The 24,563-nt window shown below is 59.0% G+C and overlaps 2 protein-coding genes across 9 annotated transcripts; one reads left to right on the top strand and one right to left on the bottom strand.

Moving 5' to 3' along the window:
- Window positions 1-4,495: 4,495 nt before the first annotated feature.
- Window positions 4,496-10,937, bottom strand: ARL13A (ARF like GTPase 13A). 6 transcript variants are annotated; one of them, XM_080366078.1, is made up of 10 exons: window positions 9,828-10,937; window positions 8,711-8,781; window positions 8,222-8,471; window positions 7,811-7,916; window positions 7,575-7,732; window positions 7,383-7,476; window positions 7,099-7,303; window positions 6,677-6,778; window positions 6,265-6,350; window positions 4,496-5,864 (listed from the first exon to the last, which is right to left on the bottom strand). In XM_080366078.1, exons 1-9 carry the CDS (start codon window positions 9,884-9,886, stop codon window positions 6,274-6,276), a joined length of 1,122 nt encoding a protein of 373 aa, XP_080222204.1. In that variant the 5' UTR covers window positions 9,887-10,937; the 3' UTR covers window positions 4,496-5,864; window positions 6,265-6,273. The 6 variants fall into 6 exon arrangements, with proteins under 6 accessions (XP_080222204.1, XP_080222203.1, XP_080222201.1 ...); XM_080366077.1 differs by having other exon boundaries at window positions 4,496-6,350; XM_080366075.1 differs by having other exon boundaries at window positions 4,496-6,778; window positions 9,828-9,927; window positions 10,044-10,937.
- Window positions 10,938-12,345: 1,408 nt separating this feature from the next.
- XKRX (XK related X-linked) lies at window positions 12,346-23,960 on the top strand. Of its 3 annotated transcripts, none has more exons than XM_080366062.1 (5): window positions 12,346-12,466; window positions 13,703-13,803; window positions 14,012-18,741; window positions 21,065-21,324; window positions 22,832-23,960. In XM_080366062.1, exons 3-5 carry the CDS (start codon window positions 17,153-17,155, stop codon window positions 23,575-23,577), a joined length of 2,595 nt encoding a protein of 864 aa, XP_080222188.1. In that variant the 5' UTR covers window positions 12,346-12,466; window positions 13,703-13,803; window positions 14,012-17,152; the 3' UTR covers window positions 23,578-23,960. The 3 variants fall into 3 exon arrangements, with proteins under 3 accessions (XP_080222188.1, XP_080222189.1, XP_080222187.1); XM_080366063.1 differs by having other exon boundaries at window positions 14,009-18,741; XM_080366061.1 differs by having other exon boundaries at window positions 13,703-18,741.
- The last annotated feature ends 603 nt before the right edge of the window (window positions 23,961-24,563 follow it).

Raw genomic sequence — 24,563 nt, 5'->3', positions numbered from 1 at the left:
CTCAGTGCTCCCCTCAGCACCTGCACATCCCAGCACCCAGCCAGCTCAGCGGGGCCAGACCAGCATCAGTGGAGAGCATCGCCAGTACCAGTTTCAAAGTCCTGCCTTGCAGCCTGTGCCAAAAACATCTGCTTCAGACTTATGACTTCCTCTGGGAAGTCACAACCTGCAGCAGAGACCTCCCAAGGAGTGCTTCTGGGCTTTCCCCAGCGTTCCTGGAAAAAGGAAGGAAGAGGCAAATTCAGAGCCTGCACTGAGCACTACAGAATTGACTCAGCAGCAGCACCCACGCTGTGGTGTCCAACGAGCAAGGGGATTTGCATATCATTTTCTCCACCCCCAAGCCCATTTTAAATCAATTTATTACTCCACCAGCAGCTTTCATTGCTGGAACAGAACACAGAGCTCAGATGCTGGTAGCTGCAAGCTGTTGTACCTATGCCACATATGTACCTGTTGCAACCTATGAACACAAGCCTAGTAAAAAAACCAAAACAAAACACAGAAGACCTACAATATCACCCCCCAAATCTCTTCCTACAGCTGCACTATACATGGAAGATGAGTTGTAAAGTCTAATGCAGAGCACAGCTTGTGTATCAAGAAAAAGATTTATGCGACCAGGTCAGGTATTTGGGCTAGAGTCTTGCTAAACCCAGCTGCACTGAAATATAAATGCAGTTTAACAAGGTGAAAGTTCTCTCACAGACAAGGCCTGAGCTCTGATTGCTGCAGAAGACTTTAAAATTAAAAGTTTTGGTTAATAAAATGGCTCTTGATCTCATATCCAGTGATACTGTGTAGCAAAAGCCCTTCTAATTAATACACTGATAGTCTTTCTCAAGAGGCACTTCCCCCTTATAGTCTGAAATCACCTATTCAAATATGCAGTGACTAAGAGTGATAATTTATGAAAGAAAAAGACAACCAATTTTAGTCAACCGAATTTCCCTTTTTAAAAACAGGCTTTTTACAAGAGGGGGAAAAAGCCAACAAATATATTTGGTACATGATATGACAAATTTATATACCTCAGACTCGAGCACATCCCCTTGTAGCCGGAGACAAATACATCCATTAAATAAATTGGATTATATCCTTTCTCTTCTTGCCAGCAATAATGTCTTCAACAAGCCTCATTTAACCTAGAAAGGGAAAGTTTCATATTTTCTTAATTTCCAGTCCTCGTTATCTTCTCTTTCCCTGCAAAGTCTTAATAGCCTCTTTCATAACAATCAACAGAAGCTTAGGGAGTTACTCTCACCTAATTAAGCCCTGTTTTTTCTAGCAGTTCTGCAGAATACATGACAGCGACCACTCCAGCTCTCATTTTCAATGTAATACAACAGATGATCTACAACTGATAACAAAAACGCAAAAGCAACCCTGTGTATGGTTATTCATTATTCAATGCACGCGGCTTCTGAGAGCTGGAGGGGGGGGAAAGCTGTCCAATACCACATGCCAGCATTTTTCAACTCAGTCTTTTGAATGATCTCATGGAAATCAGCTGTGCCCTAGTGAGCTTACCCAGAAAAAAATAAAAGTATTTCCCAACACTTCTTTTTTCTGACTCTGGTAAGAAACTGCCACCAGAACATGCTGGCACCCAGTCCACCTGAGTCAGAGGGCAGGGACTGCAAGCATGAGAAAGTGTACATAACTATCAACTTCTTGAGCTAAAAAAAAAAAAAAAAAAAAAAAAAAAATCCACCCCAGGCTTTTATCAACACAAACACCCATTTCAAGGTTTAAAATCCACTAGCCTTGCTGATATTTATTTAAAGTGTATACATACTTAACCAGTTTCAGCAAGCAGGTAACCTGAGAAAGAGGCACGCCTCAGCACCACCCCATCAGCAGTTTGGATTCCTCCAGCCCTATCCCAAGGGATAGCAAAGCCAGAGAGCAAAGGCTGCTCGCCTCCCCACTGGCCACTGCTGCTGTGGGCCAAGAAATGTTTCTAACTTTGATCTGGAACAGAGAGGGGAGAGCTGCGTAGGAAAGACCTTCTCCAGCCCAAGTCCCAGGCTCTGTCCCCGGGAAAGCTCTGGGCTTGCCCTGGCTGTATATATGCCCTGCAAACCATGATGGGATTTACAGGGAGGCTGATGGGGAATGAGGAGCACCTACAGGCACCCCTCAGGATGTGGCCTGTGGCATTTGCCTTGCAAAACACCCAACAGCAAGCATCGCTCTGCTTGCACTTAGTTACCCTTACAGCCCTAAATCAATGTTCAAATCCCAGTGTCTGGGATGCTCTCTTAAAAACTGCTGCCTGGCTCCTTTTCTGTAATTTGGGGTTAGTGAAGGAGCAGACAAAGAACCATCATGTTTTTCACACAATCACAAATCTCTGTCTCTTCTTAAAGTTGTTTTTCCCTGTCAGACCTGGCTGCTGCTGGGTCATGCCACCCCACGGCTCCCCAGAACCAGCTCACCTTACCCATCCTGCCCCTTGGAGTGTGAGGCTTCCTCACTGCAGGTGCCGGGAAGGCTGACTCCCGAAGGATCTCTGCATCCCAAAGCTGGAAATGATGGTGAGACCCACAATGGTTCACACTCCTCTGGAAAGGCTCACATAGGGGGGAAAAAATACACAATTGAGGTTTTGTGAATAAAACACAATAGTGGATGTATAGCAGGAGAAACACCTGTGCATCTTAGCAGCTTGCCATGTGGGGATCTCCTGCCCTGTCCACATCTGTGGGACAAGGTAAGGGCTCTCAGAGGAGATTTCAGGGTCAACATCACCTTCCCCATCCTCTCCTAGGGATAGAAAGGAGAAAGGAGGAGCTAAAAAAAAAGTGTAATTATTAGCTAAGCCCAGCCAGTGGGCAGAAAGCAAAGCATAAAGAAGTGGGGGAAAGCACAGCAGGGCCATGGGTGCAGCTGGAGGGGTCAGCAGCCTTGCCACATCGTCCCATCTACCAGGCTCTCCTCCAGGTCTTCCTGCTGCCTGGAAAGCTTGATGATGAGCCAGAGAGGGCTCAGCAGTGTTTTTAGCACTGACCAAGAAATGCTCTTCACATTCCTCTTCTTGAAAAGAGCAGTAGTCTCTCCCCTACCCCCTGAATTTCAGCCCACACAGTTACATTTTGATAGTGATAACAGGCATCAGGAAAAAATCTGACTGTGCAAAGCAACGTCAGTATGAGGAGATGGGACCAGCTGTGCCACAGTGTAGGTGTATGCCCACAGGCACTCGCTGAAACATTTCTTCATCTCTTCCTGGCACCATACAAACCACCACCAACTTTCGCAAAGCTCTGACAAGCACACCCTCCCTCCCTCCATCCTTCAAGCTTAGAAGGACACATGCCATGGAGAGAACTGCTGGTGGCCACACTGGCAGCTGCAGGTTCCCTGAACAAGCACCATCACAGGGAAGTGGGCTGCAGACAAGCAAAACTCACACATGCTTCTGCATCATCAGTTTGCAAGAAATGCAGTCGCAGCCCAGGCTGAGGCACCACGAAAACACTCGTGGAAGCAGGAACCAGGTTTTGCCTAACCTGGCCGTCCCGAGACAGCTCCTCTGGAAACCTGAGAAGAAGGATGTGCTTAAATGCAAAGCCTGGCTGTATCTGCCAGTTGGCTCCAGCCCTTGCTGCAGGAAATTATACTGATACCATTGACTTTCTGCGTCAATGGACAGAAGACATCTCCCCAGGGCAGCTGTTGTTGCATCACTTTGTGCTTCTTGGTGTGTTTGGAGCTCCAGAGTTTTCCAAAAAACTCAGTTTGTGGGAGGGTGCCACTCACCACCATCTCACTTTTGAGGACATCTCCTCAAGGCAAGCACCACGGCTGGGCACCTGCCAGCAGTTCAGAGATGCCAGGACCAGCCTGGGCAGAGCTGCACCTCGCCCCGCTGACAGCAGGCAGTGCCACCAAGGGCCATACCTCCCAGAGACCTCCTTCCCTTGCTGGTTATCCAGCTATTGGGCTGTAGACAAACAGCAGGAGGAGAACGATGGAAAAAGGACCTTTGCCCACCCTGCCCACCCCCTGTGTGCACCCCCTGCTACTGCCACTACTTTTCACGTGTGGCAGGAGCAGCCCAGCCCATCACCCCATGGCACAGAGTAGCCATTAATTAATATATTTTGGTTTGTCTTTGATCCCATAGATCTCAAGATCCCATTTCTGAGATGCTTCTAGCTTTGAGATAGACCATTTTTAACACTGAGTAGTTGCTGCTCACCTTCTAAAGAAGATAAAAGTCGTATTCCTGGTTGGTGCAGACGGGGATTATATATTGGTTGTTGTAGGAATTAGCTGCTTTACAGTCATGAAAACACTAGGATCAGGGGACTTGATTTCGAAATATATTTGAATTGCCTGTAGCACTGCTCTCTGGAGATCACTGTATTAGGGGAAAGTGCATTAGATCAACCAAACCAGTTTCTTGCAGCTTGCTCCCAGGGAAAGTTTCATTCAGCTGCCCAGCAGCACCAGCCAGGCCAGTTCTGCCTTTGGACTTGTCTCGCCGGCTGTGGGTGTCACACGGGACACACGGGACACACCTGCAGGACATGCTGGTGCCCATGCCGAGGAGCCGCATGGCCCAGCCGCAGGGAGCACCAGAGGGAGCTGGCTGTTGGCCATGCCAGACGCCCCCAGACCCACTCAGTTCCCACTCCCCACGCGATTTCAGAGCCGTGGCAATTGAGGCTTAGCCCCAGCACAGCCATGGACTGGGATGCTAGCTGTTTGGGAGGGCTTGGCCTCCCCCAAGACCCGGTGGGCATGCGAAAAGCAGCCATTAGAGGGGATAAACTTTTGATGTTTCTCTCCCCATGGTCCTGCGGACATCTGTGACCTGGTGGCAGGAGCCTGGCTGGCAGCCCGGCCACCACAGGGGCATGCATGGCCCCGACCCACCCCAGGAGAAGGGGCTCCACTGCAGGCATGGGTCCTCCCGCACTGCCCACAGCATCTGCACTGCAGGCATCTCCACCAGAGGCAAGGGTTTACGAAAAGTGCTGCATTTACAGACCAGTATTGATTTGTGCTCTTGTCATTTACAATTTATTTACGATTAATTCCTAATCACTGACATTTGAATGTGGCAGAGTTAGAACTTCACAGCAGACTGGCAAAGCAGAGTAGCCAGAGTTTCTCTGCTTTTCCCTTTTCAGCCCTGCCAAGGAAACGCCTTCAATGTTTTTTCTTCCCCTGGATTACAAAGGCATCGCCTGTTAATCAGTAATCATGGGAGCAGAGACGACTCATGCTTTGCTGCTGAGCTCAGTTCACGTCCTAACGCTGTTGCAACTGTGAAAGGAAAATTGCTGCACTCCTGATTTCACGTGAAGTGTTTCCAGGGCTGACGGGTGGCTTCCCTACACGTGCACCCAGCTGGAGCCGGGCAGCATGAGCCCTTCGGCACAGCCCAGCCCCCACAACAGCATGGCTCTGTGGTGGTGTGGGCCACAGGCAGGTTGTATTGGGATGTGGGTGCTGCTCCTTCTCCCATCTCAGAGCTGAGCTGAGCACAGGTCAGGGACTGCCCGGGGCTGCAGGGGACCAGGCTGTCAGTGACACAGGAGGATTCTGCATCACCTGCAGGGCACTGCTGTCCCTCCTGGAAGGATGGCAGGCTCAGGAGGAACAATCCTGGGGAAGGAACGTCCAGCAGCCTCTACCACCAGCTGCCGTTGAGCTAAGCCTTCACCGAGGGCTGCAAGGATGCCTAGACAACACAGGCATCACCGTCCTCCACCACGTGAGAGGGCCCCCGACAGCCCTGCTAGATATGCTGGCAGCTGGGTAAAGCTCTTCTGCAGACCATCCATGACTACCCTCCCACCTTCACCAGCAGGAAGGGAGACTTGTCCAGGCAGCAGCCAGGGATTGACCTGCAAAGACAGCTTTGTCTGGGCATAGGTCAATTCAAGAGACAGGCTTTTCCCCTGGGATATTTGCTCTGATCTTCCTCTCTTCCGCAGACGTGGTCAGGTTCAGACTGAGTCTTCCACAGAATATTAACACGGGGTCGGCAAGTGGCCGACTGTTCCCTTTTCAGATGGGTTTGCAGACCGGCTGCCACAGAGGCGTCTTACAAAGGGACTTTTGGCTTGCTCCAGTGGATCCCCGGTTTTCAAGCCATGCAGAGGACAATGATGCTGTTTATGCCTCAGGACCCGTGGCTAAGGATTGCCAACCCTGGCCAAGCACACCAGAAGCTCTGCACGCACATGGGTCCCACTGCCACTGCAGTCTGGGCTCCCCTGGAACCACACATCCCCTGGGATGTACCTTCCCTGCTCAGGGGGCAATGGCAGATGACTGCTTCCTCTGCTCCTGCCTCATCTTCAGAGCCAGCATCGCCCGGCGGTACAAGTCTGGGAGGAAGCGAAGCGGTCAGGTATTAACACAGGGGCCAGCTCCAGGGCTCACCTGGCAGCCTGCACTAAGTGAGGGCTGCAAGGACACCCCAGCCTCCAGCACAGTGCGCTCACATGGCCACCCTGCATCCCACCTGAAGGCAGAGGCAGCAGCATCTGCCTCCCCAACAGCCCCCACCTCACCCTGCAGCGGCACTTGCTTGTGCCCGTGTCCCCACATCAAGCACCCGACGGCCAAGGGCTCCTGCACAGCTCACACCCGGCTGCCAGCAGGCCAGACCTGCCGATGCTTTTCAGCAAAATCTGTCCTGGGAAATACCAACCAAAGGTGCTTGAGACCTCCTCACGCTGCTGCTCTGTGGCAGGTTCCTGCGACTTGATTTTATTCTTGATTTTCTTCTTCTTTTTCTTTTTCATGCCCTGCACTGGATGGAGAAATGCAAAATTTCAGGCACCACATCTAGGCAAGGATGCTTTTGTCACCAAACCAGCTGAGAGGCCTGCTGCTGGCAGATCCGCAGTCCTCCATCACCTCTGCGCATCAGCCCCTGTGGCGATGCTCAGAGGTGTCTCTCCTCTTCCCCAGTCGGACGCCTGCGGTCCCGCTCCGCACCCAGCTGGTCTGCAAGCAAAGCTAGTGGAGGTGGCGGGGACCACCGGTCCAGCTCGCTGCCAGGTCCCAGACCCACCCTGTAAGGTGGCTCTGGGGGTCCTGCTGTGTGGTGTGCTGGCCACCCCCCCTCACCTGGGTGGGGGGCAGCCATCCTGGTGGCTGTGGGCTCCTCCTGCCCAACACTGTTGTGGGGCAGCAGCCCTCTGGCAGCACTTGCTTGGCTGTCGCCCCCTCCTCTGGGTCCCTCCGGCTCCTCATCTGGGCTTGGCTGCCCCAAGCCCTTCTTCTTCACCTTCACCTTCCTCTTCCTCCTGCCGGGGCCCTTGGTGCTCTCCTCCTGGGCAGGGTGAGGGGGGTGAGGGGAAGGTGCCGGACCCCCGCTCCCAAACCGGCCCATCCCGGGGGCGCTCACTCACCGGGGGCGGGAGGCGGCGGCCGGGCCGCAGCGGCCGGTCCTCGCCCGTCTTCCCCGCGCCGCCTCGGGCATCCTCCGCGGGGGGCGGCGGGTCCCTGCCGGGGCGAGAGCGCGGCGGGGGGTCGGGGCGAGCGCGGCAGGACGGGGACGGGGAGGGGGACGGGGACAGGCCCCCAGGGAGACCCGCACCCACCTGCGGGCGGGCAGGCGGCCGCGGGCGGCCCTGGGGCCGGGGCCGGGCGGCGTGGCGGCGGCGGGGGCGGCGGGGGCGGCGCGGAGCAGCCAGCGCAGCCCCTGCAGGGTGGCGCGGCCCGGGCCGGCGGGGGGGCCGCGGTTGGCGGCGCAGGGCTCCTGCGGGAGGGGGCAGCGTCAGCCCCGGCGGCGAGCGGAGGGCAGCGGGGCGGGGGCGGGGGGCAGCCCCGCACTCACGATGCGGCAGGGCGAGCGGTTCTCGTTGACCAGCCGCTCCAGGGACAGGCGCTCGATCAGCTCGCAGGGCAGCAGCGCGGCCGCCGCGTCCTGCTTGTTGGCCAGCCTGGGGCACGGCGGAGCGGAGGGCGGCCGTCACCCCGGCCTCTGGGCGCCTCGCCGCACCACGGCGGCGGAGGCTGGATGCTTTCTCCCACCTTGGCTGGGATCAGAGGAAGCATTGCCCCGAACCCCCTCCCCAGCCTCTCCCCAGGGATGCTCCCAGCTCCCGAGCACCGCTTGGGTCCCCTTGTCCCAGCACCCCTGGGCACCACGTCCCCACAGCAGCATGGCCACGCACCCCACAGTAACGGGATCCCACTGCCCCTCACCCCAAACCCTACAGGTCGCATCCCGGGGACTTGGCCTTACAGTAAGAGGGGCTTCCCGGAGACATCGGGATGGCTCAGGACGCGGCTCAGGACCTTGCGGGCCTCCTCTATCCGAGCCAGGTCACTGGAGTCCAGGACGAAGAGGAGCCCGTGTGCTGTGCTGTAGTGGCTGCGCCAGGCGCTGCGGGAGCGCTGGCCCCCGGGCAGATCCACCAGTGTCACCTCGAACCTGTCCACCCGCAGGCAGGTCTGGCCGGGCTGCGCCGCGGGCAGCACTTCACCGGCCAGCGCTGCGTGTGGGGAGAGAGCAGAGCTGGCACACGGAGCCCGGGAGCATCCCTGCGGCATGTGCCCAGCCACCTCCAGCCACAGCCCTGCTCCCACTGCCAGGGCTGCCCGCACACTTCTCCCAGCACAGCAGCTGTATTCCAAGGGTCTCGGTCCATCAAGGCTCGGGCACTTGGTTGCAAAGGACCGTAAAGCTGCTGCTTCCAGCCAAGGCTGGCTGCAGGGCCATGCTGCTCCTCACCTCTCTCTAAGTCCATGACGACAGAGGTTTTCCCCGCATTGTCCAGACCCAAGACAAGTAGGGTCACCTTCCTGGGGAGTGACAACAGCAGATGAGCATCCCAGAGGAAGGCTGTGCTCCCTGGGGAGTGGTGACCGCTGCTGGCCCCAGGGCCCCTGGGCAAGGGACCCTGCCCGTGGCAGCTGTATTTCAGCCAGGAGAGGGGCAGGATGGTGACACAGGCTCTGGCTGAGCTGAGGGTGAGGGCAGGGACAGTCACTCTGCTTTCTGGGGAGGGCAAGCACGGGCACCAGGAGCCACCCTGGCTCTGGTGCCTTCAAGCCACACTGCAGAGCCTTCAACGTGCTTCCTGTGGCAAGGATCTCTTTTCACATCTTAAAGGATTAAGCAATGATATGCACAGGGCAATATGATTGTTCCTTACATGCAGTTAATGATTACTCTTGGGTCCTTCCTTGTCAGTGAGCTGTGGGTATACACAGCTAGGGAGAGGCAGCAAGGACATTTTATGAGCTTCTATCTGGACTCAGGAGGTTATTCCTGTTGCTAAACAGTACTATTTGGTCTCCAGTGATGTGCTCCACCTGAGCCATGTGCAGAACGCTTTCCCTGTGGTTGACAAGCCACAGTAGTAATCGCAGTGTTGTTTTCTTCCTCAAAAATGCAGACCACACGTGGGTGGCATGGCTCCACCTCCAGCGGTACAGCAAAGTGTCCTCGCTGGTGGGAGAGGACCATAAACCCTCTCACTGCCCACAGTGCCTGCCCGGGCTGGTGCAGGGCCATCCCCAAGGACTTAACCCAGATCTCCTGACACATGCAAACACGGCAAGTGTTTCAGTTCATCCTCCCCAGCTTTTTTGGGGAACCGCTGACTTTGCACAGGGGGAGCATTCCCCACATGGGCACCCCTGCCCACCGTGCTGTCCTGCCTGCCCAGCTGCTGCCTGCTGGGGGGACATCAAGGACACGCATGTGCATTACTCTGCAGTTTGGGGATGGTTCCTGCGATGGGCACCACTCTTGCAGTGTTACTGCAATGGGGCCCTCGCTGATAAACACACAGGTAAATGTTGTGCCTCCCAGGGAGCCCTGAGGAGCCGGCAGAGGGACCTACCTGATGGGTTCTTGTATGGCCTGCAGCCACGACCAGCAGTGAGAGAAGAGGTGGAACATGCTCGGCAGCCCGGTGCGGAGGGATGGCCTCTCTTCGACACCTACGAAGCAAACACCCCGACATGTCCCCGTACTTTGTCCCCCTACCTGTGCTTTCTCCCCATGGTGGGGAGCATCTCACCACAGTGTGCCCCTTCCCATGGCCCAGCACTGCTACCTCCAGCCTGGTACGCGCAAACCAAGCCTGGGAATAAATCCCAGCCCCCTGGACAATATTCCACGGGCACAGACCCCACAGCCAGACCCTGCCCTGGCAGCCCCTTCTTGCATCTCAGAAGTGCCAGTCAGCCTCTCACCCACTTGTCCCCACTGTGTGGCCCCTGCTTACATCCCTTTTGCATAGCAGCTGCTTAAATCTAATCTGGATTTAAATTACTTACTCCTCACAGTCTCCCTAATCCTGGTGGGTCGGCCCAGGCCGGTGGCCACTGGGACTTGGAGTGCCGCGGGGCTGCCCACCACACTGGGCAGCATGGCACTGCGCTGCCTTACCCGCATGGCGCTAGGCAGCCTCGCAGCTCCAGCACTGGTTTAAATGGCTTGTGGTGGGGACATTGCCTGACAGCCCACGTGGGGTTTCCAGCTGAATTAGTGTCTCCTCTAACGAACATGTCCCTGGCTCCTTGCTGCCTAATCCCTGCATGGATGTTTCTCTGCAGCCCCTGCAAGGAGCAGCCTCTGCATGGAGCAGTCCCTGCACGGCTCCACTGCCTGCCCGGGGTCCCCTCTGTGCTGGCCTGGGGGACATCACTGCTCCCTACTTGTATTTCACGCCCTAAGGAGGCACCCCCTGAGCAGCAGCAGGTGATGTGCTGCTTGGAATAGAGATACCAACCAGCCCGAGCAGGCGCCTGGCTGGGAGCAGGGAGGTGGTGGGGACCCTCGGACAATGGGGCAGGCAGTGAAGCCAAAAAAGACCCAACTCCTTGATCTGCAAACACAAAGCTCTTATCTTGCTCCTCAGGTTTCCTGCTGCTCTCCCCAGCCAGGGCAGCCCTCCCTGGCACGCTGCCGCTGTTGTGTGCAGAGGGGAGGCCGCATGGGGGTGTCTGAGATGTGGGAGCTTTGGCGGGGGCGGGGTGGCATGAGGTGCAGAGGGAAGAGGACATGAGACACTCCAAAAGCCACACTGGGGAGCAAACAGGGATCCCACTGGCTCACCTCAGTCCATGCTACACCAGCCAACACCAGCAGCACTACATTGACCAGCTAAGCCTCAGCCATAAGCCAAGGATGCTGAGACGCTGCCAGGTGTCCCCCAGCTCTGGGGTGGCCTCAGGAGTGTAAGCCCAGGCTGGGCATGGCCCCCTGCCCCAGCCCTGCATGCTGCCAGGAAGCTCAGTTCCCACCCCTGGGCGAGGGAGCCACCCCAGAGCCGCACCGTGGGCAGGGAGCCGCGCGGGGTTAATGATTGATGAAGTATCCGTACTGGTGTCACGGCTATGTGCAACAATATTTGGGATGACTGTTCATGCCCATGCTGCTGATGGCGGGGCAGTGGCTGCACCTCAGCTGCCTTAGCCTGGCCGAGGGATGGAGCCCTGTCCCCAGCCTGATGGCCTTTCCCCGTTGCCCCCGTGCTGGCAGTATGCTGGGACCAGCGACAGCACCAGGTTTGCAGGCAGCATGGGGCTGGGAAGCCTTTTGCAGAATGAGCCATACCAGGGTTGAAATGACTTGCTGGAAGTGCCAGCACCTGCCCCTGTGCCTAGGGGTGGCACTGCCAGCGGACGCAAGGCTGGGACAGGGAGATGCACGACCACCGGTGCTATAAATAGGGAAGCACCGTGTGGCAGGCAGCCCTGGAGGCATTGGCACGGCCTCCCCTGGCACTGATGGATTTCCAGAGGTCTCTGAGCACTTGAGGCTCTGCTGCTTTTAACACAAGTGTCCAAAATCCCTGGCCAAACTGGCGCTGGGAACTGGGAAACCTGCCAGAAGCCTGAGGCAGCTCCATGTCACCCCTCCCGATGCACACACACACGGCTCAATGGCTGGGAAAACCGCAAAATCCACCCCAGATCATGGGAAACACACACTCTGGAGAGGCGGTGTGAGGGCCAAGCCCCGACTGACAGGCATTTTCCTGGGCCTGGGCTTGGAGTGCAGAGCAGGTGAGTGGCCCCTCGCCCGTGCAGCCAGCCGGGGTGCAGCTGGAGCCCCTCTGCCAGCGCTGTGGGTACCACCCCAGGTAGTGCCAGTGGGGACCCGCAGCCGCCGTCCGGGTTTCCTTGGTGACTGTTGCCAGGTGAGAAACTCTAAGGCAGAATTTATTATCTTGGCGGATAACCAGAGATGTTCCTCACCGGAGCTGTTACCGGACCGTGCCCCGGCACCGTGCAGGGCTGGACCCTCTGGTGCCGCCGGTGCCAGTGGGAGTCCCTGAGGGAGGGCTGAGCCCAGGGCACCAGGGCTGCTCAGCCCCTGGCATCGCTTCTTGGAAGGCAGCACGTGTTTTGGGGCTATTTCTACCCACCGGAGTGTCGCAGGCGAGGGAAGAAGGCGAAACCACAGGGACCGTGGAGAAGTGCAGATGGATGCAGGCTGGCGGGCTGCCCTGCCTTGGCTGCCCTAGACCCCGTGAGTATGCGCCTGAGCCAGCATCAGGCACACTGGGAACCCTGCCTTGGACCCCCCAGGGTGAAGAGCAGAGTTGGGGGGGCAGCAGTGGCAGGGCTGGGGCGCTTGCACATGGGGAGTGACAGCTTGCAAGGGAAAGCAGTGGGCAATGCAGAGCTATAGGGGCTGCCTATAGCATTTACCAAGAGCCTTGACCTGGGATGGCACCAAAACCGAAGTGACGACAAGGAACAAAAAATCCAGGTGGAAATATTTGCAAGCTCTTCTGCTTTGCTTGGGACTGTGTCGACTCTGCCCAGAAAGGCATCCATGGCGGGGGAAGACATGCACGGGCTTTGGGGAGGGACTCATCTTTCTATTTAATGCATCGGCTGGCAGCAGCACACCAAGGCAGTAGATGTGCAAATAGCTGCATCGTCCCTTTAAATCTCAGCACGGCTCTGGCAGCTAACGATAACCCGGGATCATGCGAGCTCTTAAATCCCAAGAGCTAATTACAGGCGAACACCCTGCGGTCAGGCTGGAAATGCAAGATAATTACCAGCCTGTGCCACAGCGACCTGTTGGTGATGAATTGGGGCACCACGGATGTTTGCTGGTAGGCTGGTGTGGCAGCAGGGGGTGAGGCCAGTTTGTACCACGACTTTGTGCCAGCACGGAGGCCGTGGTGCAAACCAGCCACATTCCCCTCCACCAGGCCAGCGACCATTTTGCAAAGCTATTTTAGGCAAGGGAGGTTGTTTTTCTGGAGAACTCTTCGCTCCCCTGCCGTCGGTACCACCACCCTGCGGTGGATGCAGAAGCAGCGGAGGAAGCGTGTGGAGAGCTCGTTGCTTTTCACCCAATTTCTGGCCCGGTGCTTTCCAGCCAGAGCACACAGGAATTCCCAGGAGGGGCTTGGATTTGAGTGCAAGCTCGCTGGGGTTTGCTCCGCTGCCTGCTGCGTGGGGAAGCTGCCAGCTTGCTCCTGCAGCGTGCACGCAGCTCGGTGATGCCCCTGTGATGGCTACGAGCCTTACCTACAGTGGTTTTGCTGAGAGCATTACAGTACTCTTGCTGCTTTCCCGCAGCAAAGCATGGGGGAAAGGAGACTGTAAACCATGCCAGGGCGCCTGGGCATGCGCAGTCGCAGCGTGGCTGGGTTAGCACGCTGCCAGGGCTGTATACTGTTACAGCAGGTGGGACTGGGGGAATCAGTTAATTAAAAGTAATTTTAACCCTTCCTGCCTGGTTTAGTGTTACAGCATCACCCGCTGCCTGAGCTGGGACTGTAGCCAGAGAGGCATGACTTCAAAATGTGTAATTATCGCAAAGACCTATAAATGCACCTGAGGAAGGTAACTCTGTTTTCTTGTTAATGAATTTAGGCCGTGAGGCAGCAGCAGCGGGGGCCGTGCTGGAGGAGCACAGCCATGCCCGCTCAGCAGGCAGCACCCCGGCTCTGGTAGCACCGAGCTTGCTGGCGGTCTCAGCACGGCCTCCAGCCGGCAGTGAAATTTAGAGGGATGAGGTCCTCAGGACAGACATGAGTTTTTCTCCCAGCAGGATAAGAGAATGAAGCTGGACGAGGAACTGGAGCGGTAAGAGCAGTCGCATGATGAAGCGAATGGAAAAAATATTTCCCCAAGCAAAAACTATTCCACAGACTGCTGGGGCAGGAAAAAATACAGCTGAGTTACTGAGAAAACAATGTTAAGTCCAAACAGTTCAGGCTGTGAAAACCAGTCATTTGCAAAGCTATTTCCAAACTAAGTAAAAAGTTCCCGGCTCACAGAAGCCTGGGAACCCCCCAGCACTGCCTGCCAGGCTGAGGAACTTTTTGTGATTTCCACTTCATCCAGCACACGGGGTATTTTGGGGATCGACACATCCCCACCATCGCTCCATGTGGCACCAGCTGAATAAATATTTAATCCCCAGCACAGTGCGTGCTCCTGAGGAGGTTTCAGATCTGAAAGGGCAGTGGGGGGGCAGCATGGCTGTCCCTGCACCCCAGCAGCTGCCATCACCTCTGTGTGCAGGGCTATATTTGGGAAGCCGGCGGTGTGTGCTTGGCTGTCCCAGCAAGTGCACTGGGAGCGATGTCTGCTCCGGGTCCTAGTGTGGTGGCAGTGCCCCGGCGAGAGGAAAGGAGAGCTTGCAGGAGCCTGCCAGCAGCTCTCCCAAGCTGGGCTCTTTAAGGGCTCTGGCAAGCAGCTCCCTGCCATTTCTAAACAAACAGCTTTTCTCTTTTCCTTTTACAGGAGCTGAGCCACCAGGCAGGCATGTGTAAAGCAGACATGGCTATTTTCAGAGTGAGAGCCGGTGAGGGAGCCGGTTCCCACCCCATGTACAGCCCAGGCTCTCACACACAAATGCCCTCATGCATCTGCAGGCGTGCAAGAGGCTGGAAAAACTGCCCAGCAAACCCTGAGTTTCACACAGCAGGCAGCCACCGCTGCCACAGCCCTGTGTTCAAAGTACATGGTGTGAACACAGGGATGAAACACCTAATGAAAGCTGGGATTAAGAAAATAATGAAGTTAGAATGCTCTCCAGGACAGGGCAGGCATTTGTGGGAGCCAGGGAACTGACATCTGTACACGGTGGCAGGACTCAGGCTGGTGCCTTGGGCATCCCTGGGTGGGGGGAGACTCCTGGACGCTGGTGCCTGCAGCAAGGCACAGGGCAGGGACCTGGGCAGCACTGTGCCACCCTGGGGCAGGGACAAAAGGTGCTTTCTCTTTCCCTTTGCCTTTCTTTCCTATTCCAGCTCCTGACAGTGAGGTCTGCAAAACATATGAGCTGCTAGGTGCTGCTGTAACAGAACTATGTAACATCGATGCAACTCGTCTAAACCCCACCACTTTCCTAAGTGGTCCTAGAAATGCCAGCACTGTCCCCCTCTGTTTAGCACCTCCGGTTATATCTGGATGGGCACTTCCATGGTGCTTTGCCATCATATTGAAGGTCACTTCACCCCACCCAGTCTAGAGGTTGCTCTGCTCCCAGCAGCACTGACAGAGAGGGCTGACCAGCACCTGCCCGCTCTGCTGGCCCAGGATCTGGCCACTGCACATGGGAATGCCTGAGTAGGATGTCCCCAGTGCCTGGGCAGCCCCTCCTGGCTCACCGCAGCTCTGGATCAGCTGGCAGCGCTGTGACGGCAGTGTCACAGGGTGTCTGGCAGCCCAAGCTGTGCTGGGTTTGCAGGCAGCGGCGCAGGCGTCGAGCCGGCAGGTACAGGGAGTGGCGGAGGCAGCGGGGGCAGGATCGCTCGCTGATGCTATCTGTGACACGGATTGCTTTTATGGTCTGCTGTTTACAGCTCTGAGCTGTAGACTGGTGGGGTTAGGCTTGAGGGGTGACTCACAGCACGAACCAGAAAACAGCCCACTGCCCCTCCATGCTTGGGTCAGAAAATGGGGTAATAACTGATGTGGGAAACACTGTGAAGCTTCATCCCTCCATTCCCCTGACAGCTGCCAGCACTCTGGGATGCAGGACTGGAATTCTTGACTGCTTAAACAATTGCTCTTAAGTATTTCATCACGAAGCAGAGGAAGATGAAATTAAAAATACGATGAGTCGAAGCCCAGGCATTGCTCAGCCAAGGGCTTGGTGACCTGCCAGACTCCTGAGGGATGCTTTTAATTTGGATAAGTGGAAGTTGCATAAATAGTATAAATTGCACGTTGCTCTTGCTGCTAATACAGAGGTGTGGGCGCAGTTGGCAGTGCCGAGCGATGCGCTGTTGCTGGCTGAGCACCCAGCCAGGCACAGCTGTTGCCTGCGCGCAGCTCCCACCCTGAGCGTCCACAGGAGCCACTCGGCTGGCCGTCAGGCTCCTTCGCTTGGACACTGCTCCCTTCGCCCTCTGCCCTGCTGGGTTTTTTTTGGAGCGGCTTTTTTCCAAAACCAGCTTGAAAATATGTAACTATCATACCAGAGCTGAGTGGTCACATGTAGGTCTCCTGTCCCTGCCGGTCAGGCCAGTCCCTATGAGCTCATGGCGTTTGCGGTTTCCCAAAGCAGCTGTTCAGCGTTGGAAGGAAAAGCGCTGAGCAGCTGCAGGGACTGGGATTGCTTCTGTGCGGGAGCTGCTGTCAGGAGAGACGTGGCCTCCAAGGTCTCAGGCGGTTTTATTCCCAGCTCTGCTGCTGATAAGCCCAATAGCCCTGGTAACGCTTCCAGCCGGTAAAATGGGGGAAACTCATGTGTGGGCTTTGGGAGGTTTCATGCTTTTGGCTTGCACGGGGCTGGGCAAGCGATGGACACAGCATCCCTGCCGTTAGCGTGGGCATCTCCTTGTGAGTTGGCCTGGCTGCCGAGGGGTGAACACTGAGCGCCTTTGAAAAGTTACCTAAGACTTCCCTGTCTGCCTAAACCAGGGAGAACAGGATGACCTCAGACACTCCTTGCCTTGTCCCATCCCTCCCAGCCAGCCAGCGTGTGCCCAGGCTGGACTGAGTAACTGGCAGGCAGCATGCGCTCGGGCAGGACAGCGTGTGCATCGCTGCGCTGCAGCTGCATGGGCTCACACCACCGCTCACAGGTGGGGCTGGTGGTGGGGTCCACCACGCCTGCCGGGCAGAGCGGGGACCCCCACGGCCGTCGGTGTGGGGAGCAGCCCAGCCAGCCCTGTGTTCCCGCTGCTGCGATGGTGGCCGAGGTGTGGAGCTCAGCTGGCCTCTCCGGGCCCAGACCATGGGTGGGACAGACAGGAGGGGATGTGGGGCTGAGCAGCGGGTTCAGCGGTGGGATGTTTGGCTCTGTCAGCGAGTCCATATACCCCACCACCTTGAAGGTGGGGCCTTGAAGGCAATGGGAAAAGCACCTTGTTGCTCAGCTGTAGGCCGAGGTGGTCTGCACTACCTCCCACCTGGAGGCAAAAGCATCCAGGATGCAGGAACCACATCTGCCCCACAACATCCCACCCAGATCTCGAGGCCAGCCCAGCAGACACACACCAGACACCCGCCAGACCTGAAGGGGTGCCTGTGCCAAAGCTTGGCTTTCGAAATACCAAATGCCCCCTGCTCGGCAGCACCCTTCCTCCCACTTGCTGCCCCGCAGAGAGCGGGGCCACGGGCTGGTGGGTGCCCTGGGCCAGCCCCACGCACCCATCCCTGGGGCTGGAGCTGGGCCCCCCGGCACTGGGGTGGTAGCGGGGACAGGCAGCTCTGGCAGATGGCCAGTGAAAGCCACAGGGCTGGCTGCGGGCAGGGCTGGCACCCTCACTGGCACCCCTTCCTGCCCCACGGTGGGACCCCGCTCTCCCTGGGGCTGCTTGGCAGCTCTTCCCTAGGGGGACCCCCCGATGTTGCTGCACCTTGGTGGGCTGGTAGCTGTCAGGACACGGGACTTGGCAGGGGGGTCCTAGGGGGGACCGCCGAGGCTTGGGGGACACCCAAAGTGTTCCATGGGGGCTGGCATGGCTACGGCTGGGGAAGGGGGGGTCCCACGGTGGGTGCTGCAGGGGGGGTCCTGAGCTGGCCGGAGGTCCTGAGGCGTGGATGCTGGCACTCTGGGGGTGTCCTGGGGTGGGGGCTCCCGGCAGAAACAGGGCTGGAAGATCCCAGGCAAAGATGGGGGCACCGGGGCAGGGGGCTCCGCGCCTGGCGGGGGTCTGGGTGCAGCCGCGCGGGGCGGCCCCGGGCAGGGGGGTGGCGGGCACGGCGGGGGGGCCTGGCCGGGGCCCCGGGACGGAGGGGTCGGGGCCCGGCGGGGTATCCCGCCCCCCTGTGCCCGTCGGGGCGGGCCCGGAGCGCCGCCGGGGTGCCCGCCCCCCCCGCCGGGGCTCGGCACGGCTGGGCACGGCTCGGCGGGGCCGGGCCGGCGCTGCCCGTCGGGGCGCCGTGCGGCGGGGGAGCCCCGCTCCGCCCCGCGCCGCCCGCCCCGCCCCGCAGCCGGCTCTTCTCTCCGCTGCAGCCGGGATGGAGCCGCGGCGGGGCTGAGCGGCCGGGCCGGGCCGCGCCGGGCCGGGCCGGGGCCGGGATGGACGGCCCGAGCGGGGGCTGCCCGCTGGCCGCCCCCGCCGCCCCGTCGCGGGCGAAGCTGCCGCTCGGCATCGTCTTCTCGACGGCGCTCTTCTGCGGGGAGGGGGCGGCGGCCGCCGTCCTCTGCCTCTCCTACGACCACTCCGACGACCGCTTCTGGCTGGCGCTCACCATCTTCTTCGTGCTCTGCCCCTCCGTCCTGGTGCAGCTCACGCTCATCTTCGTGCACCGCGACCTCAGCCGCGACCGCCCCCTCGTCCTGCTCATGCACCTGCTCCAGCTCGGGCCCCTCATCAGGTGAGCGCGGCAGGGACGCGGCGACCCCCAGCAGGGGAACGATAGGGGACGCAGGGACCCCTGGCAGGGACACAGGGACCCCTGGCAGGGACATGGCAACCCCCGGCATGGCATGGTAGGGGACGTGGAGACCCCCGGCAGGGACACGGGGACCCCCAGCAGTACACGCGGATCCCCGGCATGGTGCGATAGGGGACACTGGGGACCCCTGGAAGGGACGTGGGGACCCCTGGCACATGGTGCGGGCCCCAGGTGAGAGCGGTGACCGTGGTCCGGGCAGGGCGCCCCAGGCACTGGCTGTCAGCAGAAATCTGCCTCTGTATCACTCCGGCGTGCCCAGAGCTGCTCCTGACGGCTCCCTGTCCCCCTCCTCCCCTGGGACACCACTGCTACCAGGTGACCACGGGGGTCTTGTGCTCAGCTGCCCCTCTCCAGCCATGCCAGGATCGTGCCGGGGTGCTGCCTGCTCGCCTGCCTGCTGGATCCCGGCTCCGGGCAGGGCTGGGCTCTGCCAGCCTGTTGCACTCAGCTGCTGGGCAGGATCTGTGCGCGGGCACTGCCTGCAGCCGGCGTTTCCCTCGGCCTGTGGGGTTTGCCAGGGTCACGCTTAGGCTGGGGGCACAGATGCAAATCCTGGCAGGGGTGCTTGAGGGTGAATAGAAACAAGGGTCCTGTCCCCCAGCAAAGGTCCCCAGTCCTGGGGCGGGGAGGGGGCTTATGGGACACGGAGGAGAGGAGATGAGTGCAGGAGCAGGAGTGGCATGGGAGCCGGGAGGCCACCGGACCATGGTGGGGAGGGGAGGGCAAAGGAGTGGGTGTTGCACAAGGCAGAGAGGTGCTGATCGCTCACTCCTTGGGAATGCTGCAGTGCTCCCGGGGCTGCTGTCACCCGGGCCGCCATGCTCAGGGAGAACGCACAGGGGGTGCAGTGGGCAGCGTGGCAGAGCCGTCATCTCCATGGGGCTCCTTCCACCAGGGCACGCCGGCAGCCACGCTTTGGGGCACGCCATACCTGCAGAGCTGCAAAAACACTGCGGCCTGCACCATGCTTCCTCCATCACCGGAAACAAGCAGGGTGCCAGAGGCATCCTCGTCACCACGTTTCGTCTCCAGAGGTGGCCGGGGAGTCTCACCTCAGGGCCACCAGCTGTGGAAGGGCTGCAGGTCCACGTCAGCCTGTACTGGCCCGCGGTGGTGTTGCAGCTCACACCGCACCGGCTGTGGCTGTCTGAGGTGGTTACGATGGTGTTTGGCCACTTGCAAAAGCCAGGCAGAGCTGCTCACGAGCGGCTGCTTCGGTTGGCTCCTTGGGCAGGAGATGGAGCCCAGCCTGCTAAGGTCTGGCAGGGCACCGGGAGCCAGCTGGGACTGCCCTTGAAGCCAGGCATTTTGATGAAACTGTTTTCCCGTTAAGAGTTTGCAACGAGCCATGAGTGCTGGCCTGATCTAGCAAGAGGATTTATCCAAAACCCTCATTCCATTTGGGTCTGAAACACAGCAGTTACTGCTGTCCTAATGAGCACTCATAAATAATTGTGTCTGTTGGTCCCAGAGCCAGCCCGTCCCCGGAGCGGGAGCCAAGCCTGTCAGATGGGTCCTCCTCTGCTGATGGCCTCTGGCCCTCACACACCCGCTTCACGGCTGTGTGCGGAGGGGATGGGGGTCGCGCTGCCTGCTGGCCGTGCAGTGGGGAGCAGCGTGGGAGAAACCCACCTCCCCTGCCCGCACGTGAGGGTGCCAGGAACTGCGGAAGCGCTGTCTTATCTGCCCATGTCACACTCTGCTTCACCCTGCGCTCCCCTTCCTGCCGTCCCCACCAAGAAGGAAATGTAGAAGCCTTCTGCTCAAGAAGAGATCAAAGACAGTATCAGAAAGTTTCCCTTGCCTCTGCTTAGAGGAAGAGATAGGTTTGGTGCTGGTGGGGAAAACAGAGCCCAAGGGAGATTAACCCCTTCCTGTAGCTCTGCTGCAAGCTATTCTGTACCCTGGATGCTGCACCCCTTGCAGCGGGTGTTGCACCCCTTGTCCCCCGGCCCCACACGCTTCACCCTGTGTGCTGGAGAAGAGGAGCGGCCACCAGGCATCGCCATGGTCCTGCTGTGACCCTGCCCTCATCCTGACATCCTGGGATCCTGCCCTCATCCTGACATCCCAGGGCCAGGGACTGCCGGCAGCGCTGCTGAACGGTTGCCTGAATCAGTTGGGCTGAACTCTGCAGGAGCAGGGTCCGGCCAGCACCGAGCGAGCAGGGCTGGAAGGGCCGGGAGCGGGGCTGGAGGGCAGCGGGGATGCTGGCGGGGTGACAGCGGTCCCGTCTCCGCAGGTGCATGGAGGCCCTGGTGGTGTACTGCCGGTCGGGGAAGGAGGAGGAACCCTACGTGACCATCACCCGTAAGCGGCGGCTGCGGAAAGGCTACGAGGTGGAGATGGAGCAGGAGGTGGGCCACTCGGTGCGCCGGCTGGCCACACACCGCAACGCCTTCAAGCGCATGGCGGTCATCCAGGCTTTCCTGGGCTCCACCCCGCAGCTTACCCTCCAGCTCTACATCAGCGTCTTGGAGAAGTATGTCCCTGTCACCCGAGGTAAGGGTGCCTGGCACAGGGCTCCCCAGGGCTGTGCAGGTGGGACCCTACTGGGGCATGGGGGCAGCTCCTTAACTGTGTGTGCCGGTGTGGCAGCGGAACAAAGCTCTGGGGGGCATTGCTGGGGGCATGGCTGGTGAAGGACTGGACTCCCCCAAACATGGAGCACAAGCTGTGGAATTTGGGCGCTTGTCCATCCCCTGGTTTGCTTTTCTGATGCTCAGCTCCCTGCTTTGCAGCTTGCAGTGAAGCTGGGGAGAATGGGAAGAGCTGGCTGTGACCAGGCTCTGCTCCCAGCCCTGGTCCTTGCAGGTGGCTGCCCACTGAGCCGTGCCATCCACCCTGTGCCCTGTCCCATAAAGATGTCATGTCCCTGCCGCAGGTGGTCCAGTCTGCATTAGTTACTGTTTTTTTTCTGGCTAGCTCCAGGCTCTGGCTTCCCCACGGTCCCTCTGTCAGATCTATTTCTGTGCCTTTCCCAACAGCCAAAGCTCCCACTCCCAGGCTCCCTTGCCTGCTCCCAGGATGTTTATGTGCTTGGGGGCTGGATGTGCCAGAGCAAACTTTTAACTCCTGCTGCAGCACGTTACCGAGCCAGGCACGCGGGAGTGCTCTTGCACCATTCCAATTGCAGCACTGTGTGAAGGAGCTGCCCTCACCGACCCGCTCTCCCGGCCACGCTGGGAGCCCAGACCTTGCCCTCTGTGCCCACAGCAGGCGCACGGGAAGGGGAACATGGGAGATGCTCCACAGAAACCCTCTCCGTGGCCGCAGCCCCCTGTGAGGATGTTTTGGGGAGATGGAGCAGCCTCAGCGCTCCTCCAGCAGCAGATGCGGGAAGTGAATCCTGCTTGATGCATTTTGGATGATTCCATCGCAGCTCGAGTGTCTCAGCTCAGCTCTGCAGCTCGCAGCCACCACCACTGGCATGGCATGACTGGGAGCAGCCGCAAGCTTCCCTTTTTCTCTTGGGGTTTTCCTGGCTGCGCTGGATATGAGCATGAGTTCCCTAGAAATGACCTTGGATTTGAAGCCCCTGGATGAGGCAGGCTCTTGATATGGTCCTGGGGTGAATGGTCAGCTACAGAGGTGCAGCTCTTGGCCCTGGTGAGGGCAGAGGGATGCTCACAGCAGACTGTGCCCCACTCACCCTTGAGCAGTATTTCTTGCACAGGGCAGGGGGGTGGTGCCTAGTTCAAGCACAGGAATGTCCCCAGCTTGGCAAAGGCTTCTGGTTTATTGGTGTGGGGAGAAAATCTGGGAGCAGGGCCTCCTGCTGCCTGCAGCTCCCCCCACAGCCACCTCAAAATGGGGTCTGTTGTCACCAGCCACAAGCTGTCCCAGCAGCACTCGCACTGAGCCTCTTGCTGCACGCACCAGTGCTTGGCACCCTCCACTTCACACCCAGGATTGGTGCCTCGTGCTTTGCACCCAGGGCAGCAGAGCGGCTGGACACACAGCCCGGTCCCCGATGCTGCCTGACTCCCCTCGCCCTCTCTTTCTGCAGCCATCCTCATGGGCATCTGCCTGGTGTCGGTCACCTACGGAGCGCTTGTCTGCAACATCCTGGCCATCCAGGTCAAATATGATGACTACAAGGTCCAGCTGCGGCCACTGGCCTTCCTTTGCATTGTGGTGTGGCGCAGCCTGGAGATCTCCACCCGCGTGGCCGTTCTCGTGCTCTTCAGCACCGTCTTCAAGCACTGGATCATCCCCATCGCCCTGGCCAACCTGCTGGTGGTCTTCTTCTTGCCCTGGGTGCAGTTCTGGCGAAGCGGCACCCGCCTGCCTGACAACATCGAGAAGAACTTCAGCCATGTGGGCACGGTGGTCGTGCTTTGCGCCTTCACCCTCCTCTACGCCAGCATCAACATGTTCTGCTGGTCAGCCGTGCAGCTCAAGCTGGCCGACCGGGACCTCATTGACAAGTCGCAGAACTGGGGCCGCCTGGCCACGTACTACGTGGTCCGGCTGGCAGAGAACACAGCACTCGTCATCCTCTGGTACTTCTTCAAGACAGATGTCTATGAGAACATCTGCACACCACTGCTGGTGGTGCAGCTGCTCCTCGGCTACTGCCTGGGCATCTACTTCATGCTCCTTTTCTTCCAGTACCTCCACCCCTGCCGCCAGCTATTCCGGCACAATGTTGCCGACTTCCTGCACTGTGTCTGCTGCCGCCGGCAGCTGCCGGGGACCCCTCTGCGCCTCCAGGCACCCTGTGAGCCCGGCGTGAGGCACAGCATCGTCTGAGGCTTGGTCAGTGCCCGGCTTCTCCAGCTGGCTATGGACAGGGGACAGACAGCCCTGGGCTGCGCTGGCAGCCAGAGGGGACCTGTGGCACAAGCCACGCCAGAGGCAAGCACTGCCTGGCCCTGCAGTGGCAGTGGGTCCCAGTGTGGCCCTGCAGTGGCAGGGGGACAGGAGCATGCCTGCCTGCCTGGGACTATGCACATGGACACGACGGGCTTACGGGGTGCGGAAACTGCCTGCTGCTGCAAGCCAGCTGCCATGCGATGCACGTCCCCTGCGGTGCCCCGACACCCCCAGCCTGCCCGCTATGGTACATACAGGGACCTTGGGGCCACGGGTGCCAGTGGGACTGTTTTAAGCAGTAAAAAAAACTTTGCTGTGGCTGTGAATCCAGGTGCTGGTGGGTGGCTGGTGACTCACGTGGAGGGTGGGGACTGTCCTGCCGGGGCTGGCATCTGCACACACCCGTTGCCCACGTAGCCCTCATCCTCATGGGCACCAAGCTGGGGCTGCCCCAGTGGCAAATGGGGATGGTGGGGATTCCCCGTGATGGAGCTGATGAGGTACGGGAGCATGGTGGAAGGGGGGCCAGCCTTATCCTGTGCCTCCGTCAGCGCGGCCATGGCTGCAGGCCAGGAGCAACCCAGCATACCAGCAAGGAGCAATCCTGCCCAACCTGTTCCTCCAGGCTGGAGGCCCCGGTGCTGGCTGCTGTTCTCAGCAGGAGCGCCAGGCACGGCAGAGCTTGGGCCCCTGCAGCAGAGGGGAGGCAGGAGACGAAGGACAGCTGGCGTGCTGGCAAGGATGCTGATGGGACCCAGGCGTCCTGCCCCCAAACCAGGAGTGTGACCCTCCCCCCAGCACCCATCTGTGGGGCCAGCTTAGTTTGAAGGGTGCTTGGTGTCGGGCTGAGGGCGCTCAGCACCCTCGGGGGGCCCGTGGTGGTGCCGCACCACTGGTGCTCAGTCTCAATTCACCTGCTTTGG

The sequence above is a fragment of the Falco punctatus genome, assembly GCF_963210335.1.
Source record: "Falco punctatus genome assembly, chromosome: 15".
Lineage (NCBI taxonomy): Eukaryota > Metazoa > Chordata > Aves > Falconiformes > Falconidae > Falco > Falco punctatus.
Note: the sequence above shows the minus strand (reverse complement) of the source record. Positions and strands in the feature narration are given on the sequence as shown.